The 13,722-nt window shown below is 37.2% G+C and overlaps 1 protein-coding gene across 6 annotated transcripts in view; it reads left to right on the top strand.

The window, feature by feature from the left end:
- Window positions 1-13,722, top strand: part of LOC128994299 (senecionine N-oxygenase-like) — a 48,497-nt gene that overhangs the window by 30,221 nt on the left and 4,554 nt on the right. For 4 of the 6 annotated variants that reach the window (XM_054418734.1, XM_054418735.1, XM_054418736.1 and 1 more), the window contains exons 2-6: window positions 9,245-9,380; window positions 10,863-10,981; window positions 12,124-12,301; window positions 12,437-12,584; window positions 13,419-13,585. In XM_054418734.1, the coding sequence (XP_054274709.1) occupies window positions 9,245-9,380; window positions 10,863-10,981; window positions 12,124-12,301; window positions 12,437-12,584; window positions 13,419-13,585 (748 nt within the window). The remainder of the gene's footprint in view (window positions 1-9,244; window positions 9,381-10,862; window positions 10,982-12,123; window positions 12,302-12,436; window positions 12,585-13,418; window positions 13,586-13,722) is intronic. The other 2 variants (XM_054418737.1, XM_054418738.1) reach the window with 1 other exon arrangement.

Here is a 13,722-nt window from a genome sequence, read left to right as displayed (position 1 = left end):
TTGATAAGCCCACGAGAGTCACAAAAACATCGTCCACGCTGATCGATCATATATTGGTGAACAATCAGATTGATTACTCAAGATGTGATGTTATAGACATGTCAGTAATTTATGATAAGCGTGGTGTCCGAGTCTCTGACCATAAATTGACTTTTTGTGACATACCCGTTAAGCATAACAGAACCACTGAAAAGGCAAAATATATCACTTACAGAGACTTTTCAAATTTTAATATAGAGAATATGATTGAGTGTGCTTCCCAGGTTAAATGGAACACAGTCCAAAACATGAGTGATGTAAACAATATATTAAACTTCATAACCACTGCTATTTTAGAAATGTTTAATCGAAATGCCCCATTAGTAACAAAAAGGGTTACTAGAAAGAAAGCACCGTGGAGAAACCAAAATATTATATATCTCACAAAGCAAAAGAACTTTTGGAAGAAAAAGCTAATGATTTCTAGAAATGACATGGACAAAGATCAATACTGTAGAGCTAGAAATGCTCTAAACAGTGCTATTAGAAGAGCCAAACGAAATTATTTCCAGAAAGAATTAGCAAAATGCTCAAATTCAAAGGATTTTTGGAAAAAAATTAAGATGAGTGGGGCAATTAAGGCAAAAAATGCTGAACTCCCATCATTTCTTAGTAATCCAGATGAAATTAATAAACATTTTTCAATGATGGGAACTGGCTCTCAATTTCACTTTGAAACTCTTGATTATTACTTAAATAACATTTCTCAGAGTGTAGAAAACACATTTTCTTTTAGAGCAGTAACAGTAAGAGAAGTAAAAGATGCCATAAACAAGATCACCTCTATGGCTGTTGGCATTGATGAGATAACGATCAGCATGATAAAGATGGTAAGTCCGTACTGTATTGAGGCCGTCACGCACCTGTTGAATGTTTCGTTGGCTACGGGGGTGTTTCCGGATGACTGGAAGGAAGCCATTGTCATCCCTCTGGCCAAAGTTGGTGCTCCCTCTTCTTTGGCCGATCTTCGCCCCATCTCTGTGTTACCCGCCCTCTCCAAGGTCTTGGAGACTATTGTCGTCTCTCAGTTGGTTGAGTTCCTGGAGTTGGAGTCAATAATTCCAGCAACACAATCTGGCTTTCGTAGGGGGTACAGTACTTCAACTGCTCTGTTACTGCTTTGTGATGATGTCATAAAAGCTAGAGCTGAAAAGAGGTGTACTTCTCTGGCAATGCTGGATTTTTCGCAAGCCTTCGACTCTATTGATCACGATCTACTGTTGGCCATGATGTATCACTACAGATTTGACCAGCAGGTAGTGTCGTGGTTTCACTCCTACTTGAACGGAAGATGCCAAAAGACCAAAGTTGGATCTGAGATCTCCGCCCCCATGCAAAAGTCCAAAGGAGTCCCACAGGGCAGCTGTCTTGGACCTGTCCTGTTTACTTTGTTTGCCGCATCTATGGGAAGAGATTTGCGTCATTGTCGGTTGTATTCATACGCTGATGATGCTCAGCTGGCTTTTCAGCATGACGCTGACCCAGCAAATCAGGCAGTCTCTGATTTGTGGTGGTGGTAGTCTTGTGATATGGTTTTAAACTATTCTGGTTGTCAGTATTACCTTGGATTACTGGAAAAGTGTGATGGGGGCCCAGAGAATTGGACCTTTTACCCAGACCAGGAAGACAGCCCAAGCCAGCTTTGATTACACTTATTTAACTAACACACTTAAATACCCTAATTTTGGTTGACACCTTCCAAACTAATATATAAATATATATAAGAAAAACCTGATTGAAGCAAGAATTGGTTGAATTGTAACTGGTAGATGAACTAAGGAACCCCTCTAACCGGCAATTTAATCTCTTGGAACATGTGGCTTCGAAACATGAAAAGGATTGTTTGATTCCGTTAGGCGGAATCAAACTTGATAGTTATTTACTACATTTTCCAGCGTACCTGCGAAGCCAGTGGCTTCCCCCCCTGAGATTTACTTCTAGCCTAACATATTTTAATATTTTACTTAAAACTAATAAGTTAACTTAGCTTGATTATTGTTCATTCTGTACGAAGTTTGAAGACTCGAAGTTCGTCAAATCACGGCAGCGGGCAGACAGGGGCGAGAGAAGAGACGAGCCGGCTGAGCTTAGAAAAAATTGGTCCAAGAAAAAGAGCGGTTGAACGGCATGCTAGCGCCTTACGCCATGAAGCTGTGGCGCTTGCGTCACAACCACCCCCCCTCGCGCAAAAGATTTTTTTTTTTTTTTTTTTGAGGTAGGTGAATGGAGTGGGAGGTGTGACAAGTTGTGTGAAAGGTGAGTTTTTTGGTCGAAACGCCTCCCTTCATCTTCGTTTCTGGGTCCTTAGATATCTTGACACGGTTTGGATTCCAAGGAAGCCGAGAAACAATGAGGGAAGCTTAAAACCGCCCAACCAGACTGGCTCGGCTTGGTTCATCCATGAGATCCTGGCTGGTCCTAGTGTGTGTGCCAGAGGGTTCGAGGACCTTGGTGAGGTCCGGTCGGAGGTTGTCGGGCATAGGCTCGGACCCACCATTTAATTGGAGCTTGCACAAAAAATCGGATAGCAAAGTTCTATTTTGGGTCAACGTCGACGCCGGAGTAATCCCTAGTATGTGACATTGATTCACCGCGTCTTGCGCATTTAGTGAATATACCCAAGAAGTGCCAGGCGGCATATCGCTGGGCGCGTACACTGCAGAAGGCATGATGGTTGCTAAAGACTAGCCTTTAGCAAAAAGAAATTTTTGAAACCTACGCACTAGGCTTATCCTCACAAGACCCTGTAGCCTGTGTATAAAAAATTTTAACAAGGGGGAAAAGCCAGGCCATCCACCTAACGCTGGAAAAATCCCTAAAATTTTTTTTCTTTTTTTTTTTTTTTTCTTTTTTTTTTCCAAGAGAAAATGAAAAAATAAACTAATCTGACATGGGTGAAAGAGAATTCTCTATTAACGGAATTAACTTCTTGAAAGCGTCGCCATTGAAATGAATTTTGTCGCGACGCCTAGAACTTCCATAATAAATATGAAAATAATGAATGTGACTGAGCTCCTGCGGGAGGTCTATTACCTTGACGAAGTCTGATCGCAGTGTTAGAAAAAACTTATTTATTTGTTGCAATCGTGTTACTGCTGGAGTGGAGTTAACTATCCTAGGATAACATGGCAAAGTCGCAAAGACAATTACCATCCGGGGATAATTTCGACGTAACATTCGTAGAAAGGACAAAAAGGTGTTCTTGAATTTTCCAATGTCGGAGTTAGCTAAGAAATCGTTGGTACCTAAGAAAAACAGCAAGGGTAAGTCCTGCTGTAAACTTGATCTATTTAACTTCACGTAAGACTTGAGGTCAGAAACTTTTGCACCTGAAATGCCCCTAACCAAAACTGGTAGTAACTTGCCGGTTAAAACTGGGTTGGAATTAGCAAAATTGCAAAAACGTACTGCGTATGAATCACCTAAAACTTGTAGAGTTGTAGGCTTTGCTGCGCGGTACATGTTATTGATAAACTTAAGATAGGCCTAAATAAAAAACACTCTAAAAATGTCTAAATTTTCACTAAAAATAATTTATCAGCTACCAATAAATTCCCCAAACTAACTAAATTTTGTTTCAACTAGCCTAACTATTTAATTTCCACTACTAAAGAAACCAGCAATCCGTAAAGATTGCAGTAAACCGTAAGCGACTAGGCTACCTAGCCAAACTATCCACTACAGAAATAAGTTAGGCTAAAGAAATCTTTAAAGAGCTAGGATTAAAATCTGAGACTCAAAAAATTAAATTTGGGGTGTGTGAAACCTTATTGTAGGTGGCAAACCCTCAACTTAGTACAAACATATAACACAGAAAATAAATAAATATATTACAATTTAGAAACACATAAATTCAGTCACATGAACATAAATCATCACTAGGGACATATTCACAAATGCTTTGATATGATATACTATATTTTGATAATTACATAAACACATAAAACAATTTTATAATTTACACTGAATTTAAGTCACTGGAATTAAACTGCAAGGTGACTCTACAAGACAAACTGGCTTTTATTTTCAAAACAAAATCACCCTGCTTAGCAAAATGCCGATTTACGTTAACAAAATATTTGGGGTAAGGCCATTTACCTACCTTATGACCTGCCCCAAGGAGTAATTTTATGCCAGAAAAATGCCTCTTGAATAGGCTTACTGTAATTCAAACACTTAAACTCAGGCTAACACTTAAAACACTGCCCTGACGGTCGAGGTTGACTGCTACTTGCCTGAAACAACTTTAAACAAACAGCATAGCCCTACAAATAAACAGTTGGGTCTGCCACCCCTACAGGCCTAACACTTGGTAACCTTGCAACACAGACTTTACCATGCTCTAGGCCTACAGCCCTGTCTGCCTAACTAAATAACCCAAGGTAGTAAAATCTGGCCAGAAAATGCAATAAGGAACAACTCAACTGTAAGAAAATATTTTTGACTAGCCTAACTTGAAATATTTCAAAAGGCTAGGACTAACCTCAAATGAAAAACTGTGTTGAAACTAGGCCTAAGCAAAATGTGTAACCCAAGCCGGCAAAAGCCCACTTACTGGTCCAGGCCTAAAGCTCTGCTACCATTTGGAGACAAATCCCCTTTTTTTCCCCTTTTTTTTCCAACAAAAGAAGAAACCGTCAAGTTTACAGGATAGTATGACTGTCTTTCACCCAATGCCTACCTTTTTCGCAGGGGGGGTGGACTCCCATCCCTGTTGGGTTGGTCAACCAAAATTAGCTTCACACCCCAATGTTTTGCGATGGATGAACCAAGCCGAGCCAGTCTGGTTGGGCGGTTTTAAGCTTCCCTCATTGTTTCTCGGCTTCCTTGGAATCCAAACCGTGTCAAGATATCTAAGGACCCAGAAACGAAGATGAAGGGAGGCGTTTCGACCAAAAAACTCACCTTTCACACAACTTGTCACACCTCCCACTCCATTCACCTACCTCAAAAAAAAAAAAAAAAAATCTTTTGCGCGAGGGGGGGTGGTTGTGACGCAAGCGCCACAGCTTCATGGCGTAAGGCGCTAGCATGCCGTTCAACCGCTCTTTTTCTTGGACCAATTTTTTCTAAGCTCAGCCGGCTCGTCTCTTCTCTCGCCCCTGTCTGCCCGCTGCCGTGATTTGACGAACTTCGAGTCTTCAAACTTCGTACAGAATGAACAATAATCAAGCTAAGTTAACTTATTAGTTTTAAGTAAAATATTAAAATATGTTAGGCTAGAAGTAAATCTCAGGGGGGGAAGCCACTGGCTTCGCAGGTACGCTGGAAAATGTAGTAAATAACTATCAAGTTTGATTCCGCCTAACGGAATCAAACAATCCTTTTCATGTTTCGAAGCCACATGTTCCAAGAGATTAAATTGCCGGTTAGAGGGGTTCCTTAGTTCATCTACCAGTTACAATTCAACCAATTCTTGCTTCAATCAGGTTTTTCTTATATATATTTATATATTAGTTTGGAAGGTGTCAACCAAAATTAGGGTATTTAAGTGTGTTAGTTAAATAAGTGTAATCAAAGCTGGCTTGGGCTGTCTTCCTGGTCTGGGTAAAAGGTCCAATTCTCTGGGCCCCCATCACACTTTTCCAGTAATCCAAGGTAATACTGACAACCAGAATAGTTTAAAACCATATCACAAGACTACCACCACCACAGATTTCAATTCTGATTTGGATTCTGTCTTTGCATGGTCTATGTCCCATGGCATCAAGCTGAACAGAGACAAATGTTCATTGGTGACTTTTTCTGTCAGCAGGGTTGTTCGGTCCGAGCCCCTGTCTGGAGTATGCCTTGGCGGAATTCCGCTCAAAGAGTGTAAAGCTCCCAAGCTTCTTTGGCTTCATTTCGATCCTGAGCTCTCCTTTTCTGATCATGTGAGTTACGCATGCCAGAGAGCAATAGGTCGTCTGAGAATGCTGTACAGGCATCGTGACTTGTTCCCCAAACCCACCAAATTTCGGCTTGTGCAGGCACTTGTACTGTCTGTGTTTGATTACTGTCTTCCGGTGTATGGTAATGTTATATCACTGGGAGACATGAGTCGGATGCAGAGGGTGCAAAACATGTGCGTCAGGTACGTCTGCGATCTGCGAAAATTTGATCGAATTTCATCAGACCTCACATCTCTTGGCTTATTGCCTATGGCTGACCTGTGCCTTTTACGCACTTCCTGCATCATCCGGAGGGTACTGTCAGAGGAGAGACCTCAGTACCTGAAGGTAAGACTGAGAGCTCGCTCTGAGATGCGATCCCGATGCACACGGCAGGATGACATGCTGGAGATGCCCCGTGTGCGCTGTGAGTCCGACCGTTGTGGGTTTTCTTATTTTGCCCCTAAAATCTGGAATAAATTGTCATCCAGGACTGAGCCAGGGGTGTTGGACAGTGAAAAGTCATTTAAAAAATATATAACAAATGGTTTGAAGAATGGTAAAATAATTAGGAATAGAGAACATATTTTAATTTTTAATTAGCCTAACTTAAGATTTGAGAGTTGCTTTTGTTTTATATTATTTATTATGTTGACGTGAGTTGTTTTGAAAAACATATGTTGTAATATGAAAAACGCTCAAGAATAAAGACGATTTTCATTTCATTTCATTTCATTTCATTATACAAATAACTCCTACAATATTTTACTTGAATTCACTGAAACATCACCAAACCACAAAAAACCCCATTTCCGTATGGATGTAAATCAAATTGTATCATGGCCATCTGTTTTGATGTAAACAAATGGAAATTTGAAAAAAGTTCAGATGATTGACAACTTAATTCAGCATAAACTTTGAAATCTTAAAACATATAGAAGGAAGGGCTTTAACCGGCTATCATCCAAACCCGCTAAAGGCACATTTAGAGGATAAGGGCTTTAAATTGATACCCAATATGCCTACAAAATTAAAAACATAGGAGCGATTTGCTGCTCACAAAATTCCAACAAATTCTTTTAATACCCTAATATAAATGAGTAAATGTAAAGTTTGTTTAAAATCAGTGACCAGTAGAAACCCCAAGATCCAATGCCAGGACTGCAAACCGATGTTTCATGGTAGTTGTGTTAATTTATCGGATTAAGATGTTGATTTTTATTTACAAGAAGGTGAAGTTTGGAGATGTTCACCATGTTGTCAAAATTGTCGAAAGAGTATGTGAATGGAATCAGAACTTGCTAAAAGTGAGGCTAGTATAAATGATGTTCTAGAACTCTTGCGTTAAATGCGCAAAGAAAACAATCAGCCAACAACAGAGTTGGAGAGAAACATAGGTAAATCAGTTGCATCAGGACACGAGAAAATTGAGGAGCTAACAAAAAGGGTAAAGGAACAATCGGCTCTGAAAAACTTTGATAATATGTATGGTGTAGTGTGTCAAGAAAACTTAAAGGTTAAAGAAACTCAGAAAACTTGCAGAATGGCCTGCATAATAATCCCACGCTACCTGCCCGTCCTCTCAACCTTCCCTCAACCCTCAAAACGCATCCACACCGAGGATGAAGAAGACTTAAGTAATTATTTTATTTTTACAAGGCCTAGTTCTGATTTTGCGGATCCCACTGTGAAACCGTGGTTTAGGTTACGGAACTTTGATAAACTGAATCATCTCTACAGTACCTATAATGATTGTTGCATAACAAGCTTAGCCTTATCATGTTTTGTAAACTTATAAAGCTTATGTAGACTTCTTATTCACAGCCGTGCAAAGATAAACTAAGGCTCTGACCTTGTTTGTGTCTAAAATACAAAGGAAATTTTTGATGCTAAAATATCAATATACTAACTCACTAATAGAAGGATGCAAATACAATACTGTAATAGTTAAAAATCCATTTGATTGATCAAAAACTTTACTAAACAGGACATTTTTAGGGTAAGAAAGGTAATTAAAGGCTTAGAACATCAACCCCCTCATCCGATGCCAGACTTAACTTAATCACAGATAGTAAGTTACAGAGGAAACCTGCCTATACTACCGTGCCCTTTCAGTTTCAGTATGTTGTGCCGGAAATATACTTTTTGTCGAGCAAGGAAGAGCCTGAGTGGCAAGCACTCAGCAGAAATTCCTATTGCACAGGGTTTTCCTCCGCAATGAGTGTTGTAGTACATGAGGACGAGGGTAGTGGTGTTGGACTTTGTCCTATACACCAATAATTGTAATATTGAAAGTTTCTTCTGTACCTTACTTCTCTTTGTCTAAATAGCTAACCTGTGAGTACCTAAATAGTTTTTGAGGATCCATCAATTTTCGAGACCAAATTTAAAAACTGTCCTTGAGAGAGGGTTTTCATGTACATAAAAAAAAAACAATAAAATGTCCATTGGTTGAATAAAATAAAAAGGCATGGTGGATTTCAAGTACAAAGTGGCTATTACAAAAGACTTATATTTTATTATTATTTATCTGTAGCTGCGAGTTTCTGAAAAAAGAAAAAACTTTTGGAGGAATATTATGTGGAACTTAAAGCTGCTTATCACAGATTTATTTTCTATATCCTTTCCAAGTCGAGGAAATAACATGTCACTTTTTATTAGTTTATAGAAGATGATTATGACTGGTTTAGTAGTTAAAGCGTAGGACTTCTGTCCTTAAGGCAAGAATGTTCAAATCCCGCCATCCAGCAATTGTTTTAGATAATTGCTCTGACTTGCCTGTTTGCTGAGTCCTCCTTAGGTTAACCTGTAGGTCTAAAGTAGTGTAGTGGAGAGAAACACGTGGAAATTATCAATTATATATTTATTGAGATGGGGACACCAACGAGGTGTGTATTTTAACCCAAATACGTGGGAACCTCTTTTATAAAAAAGGATCTAGATCACTTATGATGAAAAACTTTCTCCGAATAGAAATTCTCGTCACTAAAATCCATGCAATATAATAATGAATGTAGATTACAGCATTTTAAGAGTTATAATCATAACTGTGTGCCGTGCTTATAATGCACTATAGTAGAACCTTGATAACAAGACTCTCATGGGGATTATAAAATAAGACTTGTTATCAAGGTTGTCTTCTTATCGAGGTTTGCAATAACATGTGATTAGGGATAAAATAAATTCTAGGGGATTTAAAAATGACACTTGTTATCAAGGGTGACTTGTTATCAAGGGTGACTTGTTATCAAGGGTGACTTGTTATCAAGGGTGACTTGTTACCAATGGTGACTTGTTATCGAGGTTCCACTGCAATTTATTTTTTTTTGTTTCAGGACGAATTTACCTACTAAAACCATGGAATTTCCAGATTACCCATTCCATAATAAAAATTCATTTGCAGCTGGACGAGAAGTTTTACAATATCTGGAAGATTATAGCAACCACTATGAGTTGCAGAATTACATTAAGGTAATTTTAATATTATAATTTGGTTCTATCTAGAACAATATATAGCTAAGCAGATAATGTTACATATTTAATTCAGACAAGCAAACTGTTAAGTGTATCTGGAAATTGTGTTTACCGTGGTTATTTTGCTATAATGCTTAATAGCTTTATACAACGCCACTAGATTTAAAATATTACACTCCACAAATCACAGACTAATTTTTTATAACAAGAGTACAATGTGAGTCATTACCGGGTACATATTTTATACCAGGTTTGAAGTGCAAGATGTAGGCCTACCGAGCACATTCGATGGTTGAAAATATAGACCCACTCTTTCACTCGTGTTTTGAACGTTACTACACTACAAAGACTAATTGTTTTCTTAATTAAAACAGACATTGGATACTTCTTTATTACAGTTAGGAACATTACAAAACTCATAGCATTTTTTAAGTATGCCTTTCAATTTAAAGTTAGTATTTATTTACATTGGTTGTTCAGTTTTAGTTGTTGAAAATTGAAACAGTTGACAAAAAATAACAAATCTTTTGTTTGTTTACGTCCAAAAAGATAGTAAACATTACTTTTGCATGGTAAACATTCTTTTTCCGCAGTAAGCAATGTAATAATGAATTTTTGCAGTTGATAAACATGTAACAAAAACAGGTTATTTCACAGTGGTTTGGCGAAATAGTATATTACATACTAATCTGGAAAATAAGCTGTTTACCGGATGAGTATGGAAAACATTTTGGACGAGTGATGTAGAATATTTTTCATCATTCTATTCTAAACTAACTTAATCCTTTCGACTCTCCTGTCGGCTGTGAGCCGACATTGTTCGTTTTTGCAACCGTTTCATATTACAGCAAAAATTTTTTATTTTTTATTGTTATCATTAGTAGGCTATAATTTGGCGTTAAAATACTGGTGGGCTTAATGATCTGCATAATATATTAAACCTAGTACATGGAGGCGGAGCCCTAAAATGATAGGCGAAAGGGCTAAAAACTTAACAACCGCTCATTCTCATTGCCACTGATTATGATGCAACCACTCATTTTTTAACCAGCTGGTGTCCGGTAAAAATGTATTACAGTACAGTAGTAGGTAACGAAATCCCATTTGACTAAGCAGGCGGCAAACAGCTGTTTTCTGGACTAAATCCTTTTGTGGAAAGTCCATTTAAATAGTGTAGTGTGGCAAAAAATGTATTACAATTTAGTAAACAACCAGTATTTCTATTTTTGTTCCACTAATCAATCAGGCCTAATTATTTTGAAAAATGTTATACTTAAACTTGAATATTGTATTTCAGAAACAACACACTTTAAATACAACAAAATGAATGCCAACAGATTGTCACTTTAACTCGGATACAAAATGATGACTACATGTAACCACAGATAAAACATACTCCCTTGTGTTGCTTAGTCTATGATGTAACTAAGTGTATACTAACTCTTGGGTTACAAAATTTCAAATTGATGTGTGTTGTAGTTTTTCCACCATGTTAAACAAGTAAAACCCAAAGATGGGAAATGGGAGTTGCTAATTGTTGATCTTCCGAATAACCGAGAATTTATTGATCAATGTGATGCTGTCGCTGTTTGCATCGGGTAAGGACATCAAGTATTAAAATCTGTTCTAATAAAAAGAATTAGCAAATTGTAATTTACCCAAATTCCAGTTTAGTGATCCAGTAAAAGTTGGTTTCTCAATAAAATTGGTACCATAGCTAAATTTACTTTTGTTCATAGACTTTTTGGCAACTTAAGTGATGATTAACTTATACGAAACTGACAAAAGTTTATAGTCAAATATCAGACCTAAAACAATTTAAATATTTTACAATTCTCAAAATTGCGCTTTGAAAATTTCCGTCAATTTTTTGTAAAAATTCCTTAAAACTAGCATAAAATTGTTTTTTAGAACAATTTGTGGGTTTTTTAACCTTGTGTTTTCAAAACATTATTACTTTGGATTTTTTCAATCAACTTCATGAAGAATTATTGATGTTAAGGTTAATTTCCAATCAAAGTGTCGCTGTGATAAAACTGATGCCAGAAGGATGCTAAAATCTTTGTTAATTGACTTATTAAGGAAATAAAAACTCTACTCAGTAAATTAACACTAATTAGGTTGTTAACACTAATTTTCCATGACTATGCTTTACTGCAAAACGTCATTTTCATTATTTTCAGTCAGGATGTCATTTAATGCAATTTGAATAAAGAAAAATGTTTGGTCAGCTTTTTTGGCACTTTCAACACATAGGAAATAAAGTGTTAGAAATAATAATGTGTACTGTTAAATATTTTATGTTCTTTCAATGACTGTAAAATCTTAACAAAATATACTTAACAATAGTAAGAAATAGTAGAAAAAAATGGAAACTGTAATGTTTTATAGAAAGATTCATTAAGGGTAACTTTTGACGATGCGAGGAAGTGAATTTTAACCAAAAAAATTATTAGAGAAGCACTCATTGGTAAGGAAAATACCAGTAATCAAGCGGAAGTATCAAATAGCATTTATTCCCACAGTTTCAAATTGACTTTTTCTATTTGTTTGCCGTAAGTGAGGCTAAAATGTCCTGAGGGTAAAATGTTGTTTAACCAACTGCTCGACAAACTAGATACATAAGGTTGTATAGTTTAACAGCCCTTGACATTAAACACATCTCCATGACATTGTATTCAAATCATCTGTGCTAATGTATCATTCTTCTTTATCTCACTTACAGTTATTTTATTTGCAGACACTATAGTGTTCCAAGAGTGGGGGCTTTTCCGGGACTTGAGAGTTTCCAAGGAATCGTTCAACACAGCCACTCTTACAGGACTCCTGAACGGTTCACTAACAAGACCGTGCTCGTCTGTGGGGGTGGACCTTCTGGAGTAGACATCTCCTTTGACCTCGCAAAGTTCGCTTCCAAGGTAGTTAGGGGGGGCCTAGTTTTTAAAGCTAATATTTTGACTTTCGATCTTAAAATTTTTTGAATGTCGACAGCTTTGATTTGGTCACTCATGCTAAAGATTTCTGTTCAAGTCTTATATAATTTATTTTCCCAGGTGTACTTCAGCCATCGAGAAGTCAAGAAAGGCGTGTATCCTGATAATGTTGAGGAGGTTCCAGTTGTCAAAGAGGTTCTCAGTGATCACGTTGTCTTTCAAGATGGTGCAGCTTCTGGACGTATCGATGCTATTCTTATATGTACAGGTTTGTGTTTGATAAATTCAACTAGTTCCAAGGCTAAAATCATATCTTCTATTCACTTAATGCAATAAGGGTTTTCTATACGACACCTATTTTTCACCTGACCTACTTAAATGTTCTTTTAAAACCGCTGGAGCAGCGCCCCAAGGGAGTTTACCTCTTTTATCTTTTGATGGCTTATCTACAAACCAAGACACCTCTACCAAGTTTCTACACCCAAAAACCATGATGGTTAGTGGAGACAAAAAAAACTGTTTCAAATTAAATGAAGGTCCGTTTTACAAACGGGCAGACTGGGCATATGCCCAGGGGCGCCGGTGGTTGAGGGGTGCCTGGCAGGCACTGCACGTCCATCTACTGCCCGCACTAGGGAAAAAGGGGGGCGCTGCTTTTGAGTTTGCCCAGGGCTTCATTGACCCTTAATGCGGCCCTGAATAAATATATAGATATGAATTTTAATTTAACAGCTGATTAACTTAAATTAAATTTCTAACCATCATCAGATAAATGAAAGATGAATTAAAGTAAAACAGAAAAAAATAGTAATGACTAACGAGAGAAATCTTTTTTAACAAATTCAAATATGAATTTTTCCCTTAAAATATAATTGTTTATGATTTATACGTGATATGGGTTCAAACTAGCTTCAAATTGATTTTTTAAACTGAACCTGATTATTCATCTCAGAGATATTTCAAATTCAAACTCAAGTGCATATATTTTTTTCCTCAACTCTTTCTTTCTCTGAGTGACATCATTGTTGTAGATGGTAGATTACAAGTGAATGTCATTAACACTGACTTAACAATGATTTTCATCGGCCATTTTGTTTTCTAGGTTACAACTACTCGTTCCCGTTTCTCTCTCCTGAATGTGGCATCACTGTTGTTGATGGGAGATATGTTGAGCCACTCTACAATCATCTTATCAACATCAATCATCCCACAATGGCTTTCATCGGCATTCCTTTCAGGACATTCATTTTCCCAATGTTCCATCAACAGGTAAGCCTAATATTTTATTAATAAAAAAATACATTTATTTGTGGTAAAATGGCGTGCAATTCTTTATACAAAACTGTATTAAATGATAACATTTTCCTTTTAAAAAAATATATATCCTTTTGTGTTAATATTTAATT

The sequence above is a fragment of the Macrosteles quadrilineatus genome, unplaced genomic scaffold (assembly GCF_028750875.1).
Source record: "Macrosteles quadrilineatus isolate MER2022 unplaced genomic scaffold, UCM_ALF_1.0 Scaffold_5__1_contigs__length_97177068, whole genome shotgun sequence".
In the NCBI taxonomy this organism is placed as follows: Eukaryota; Metazoa; Arthropoda; class Insecta; order Hemiptera; family Cicadellidae; genus Macrosteles; species Macrosteles quadrilineatus.
This window is presented reverse-complemented; position numbering and strand designations above follow the sequence as displayed.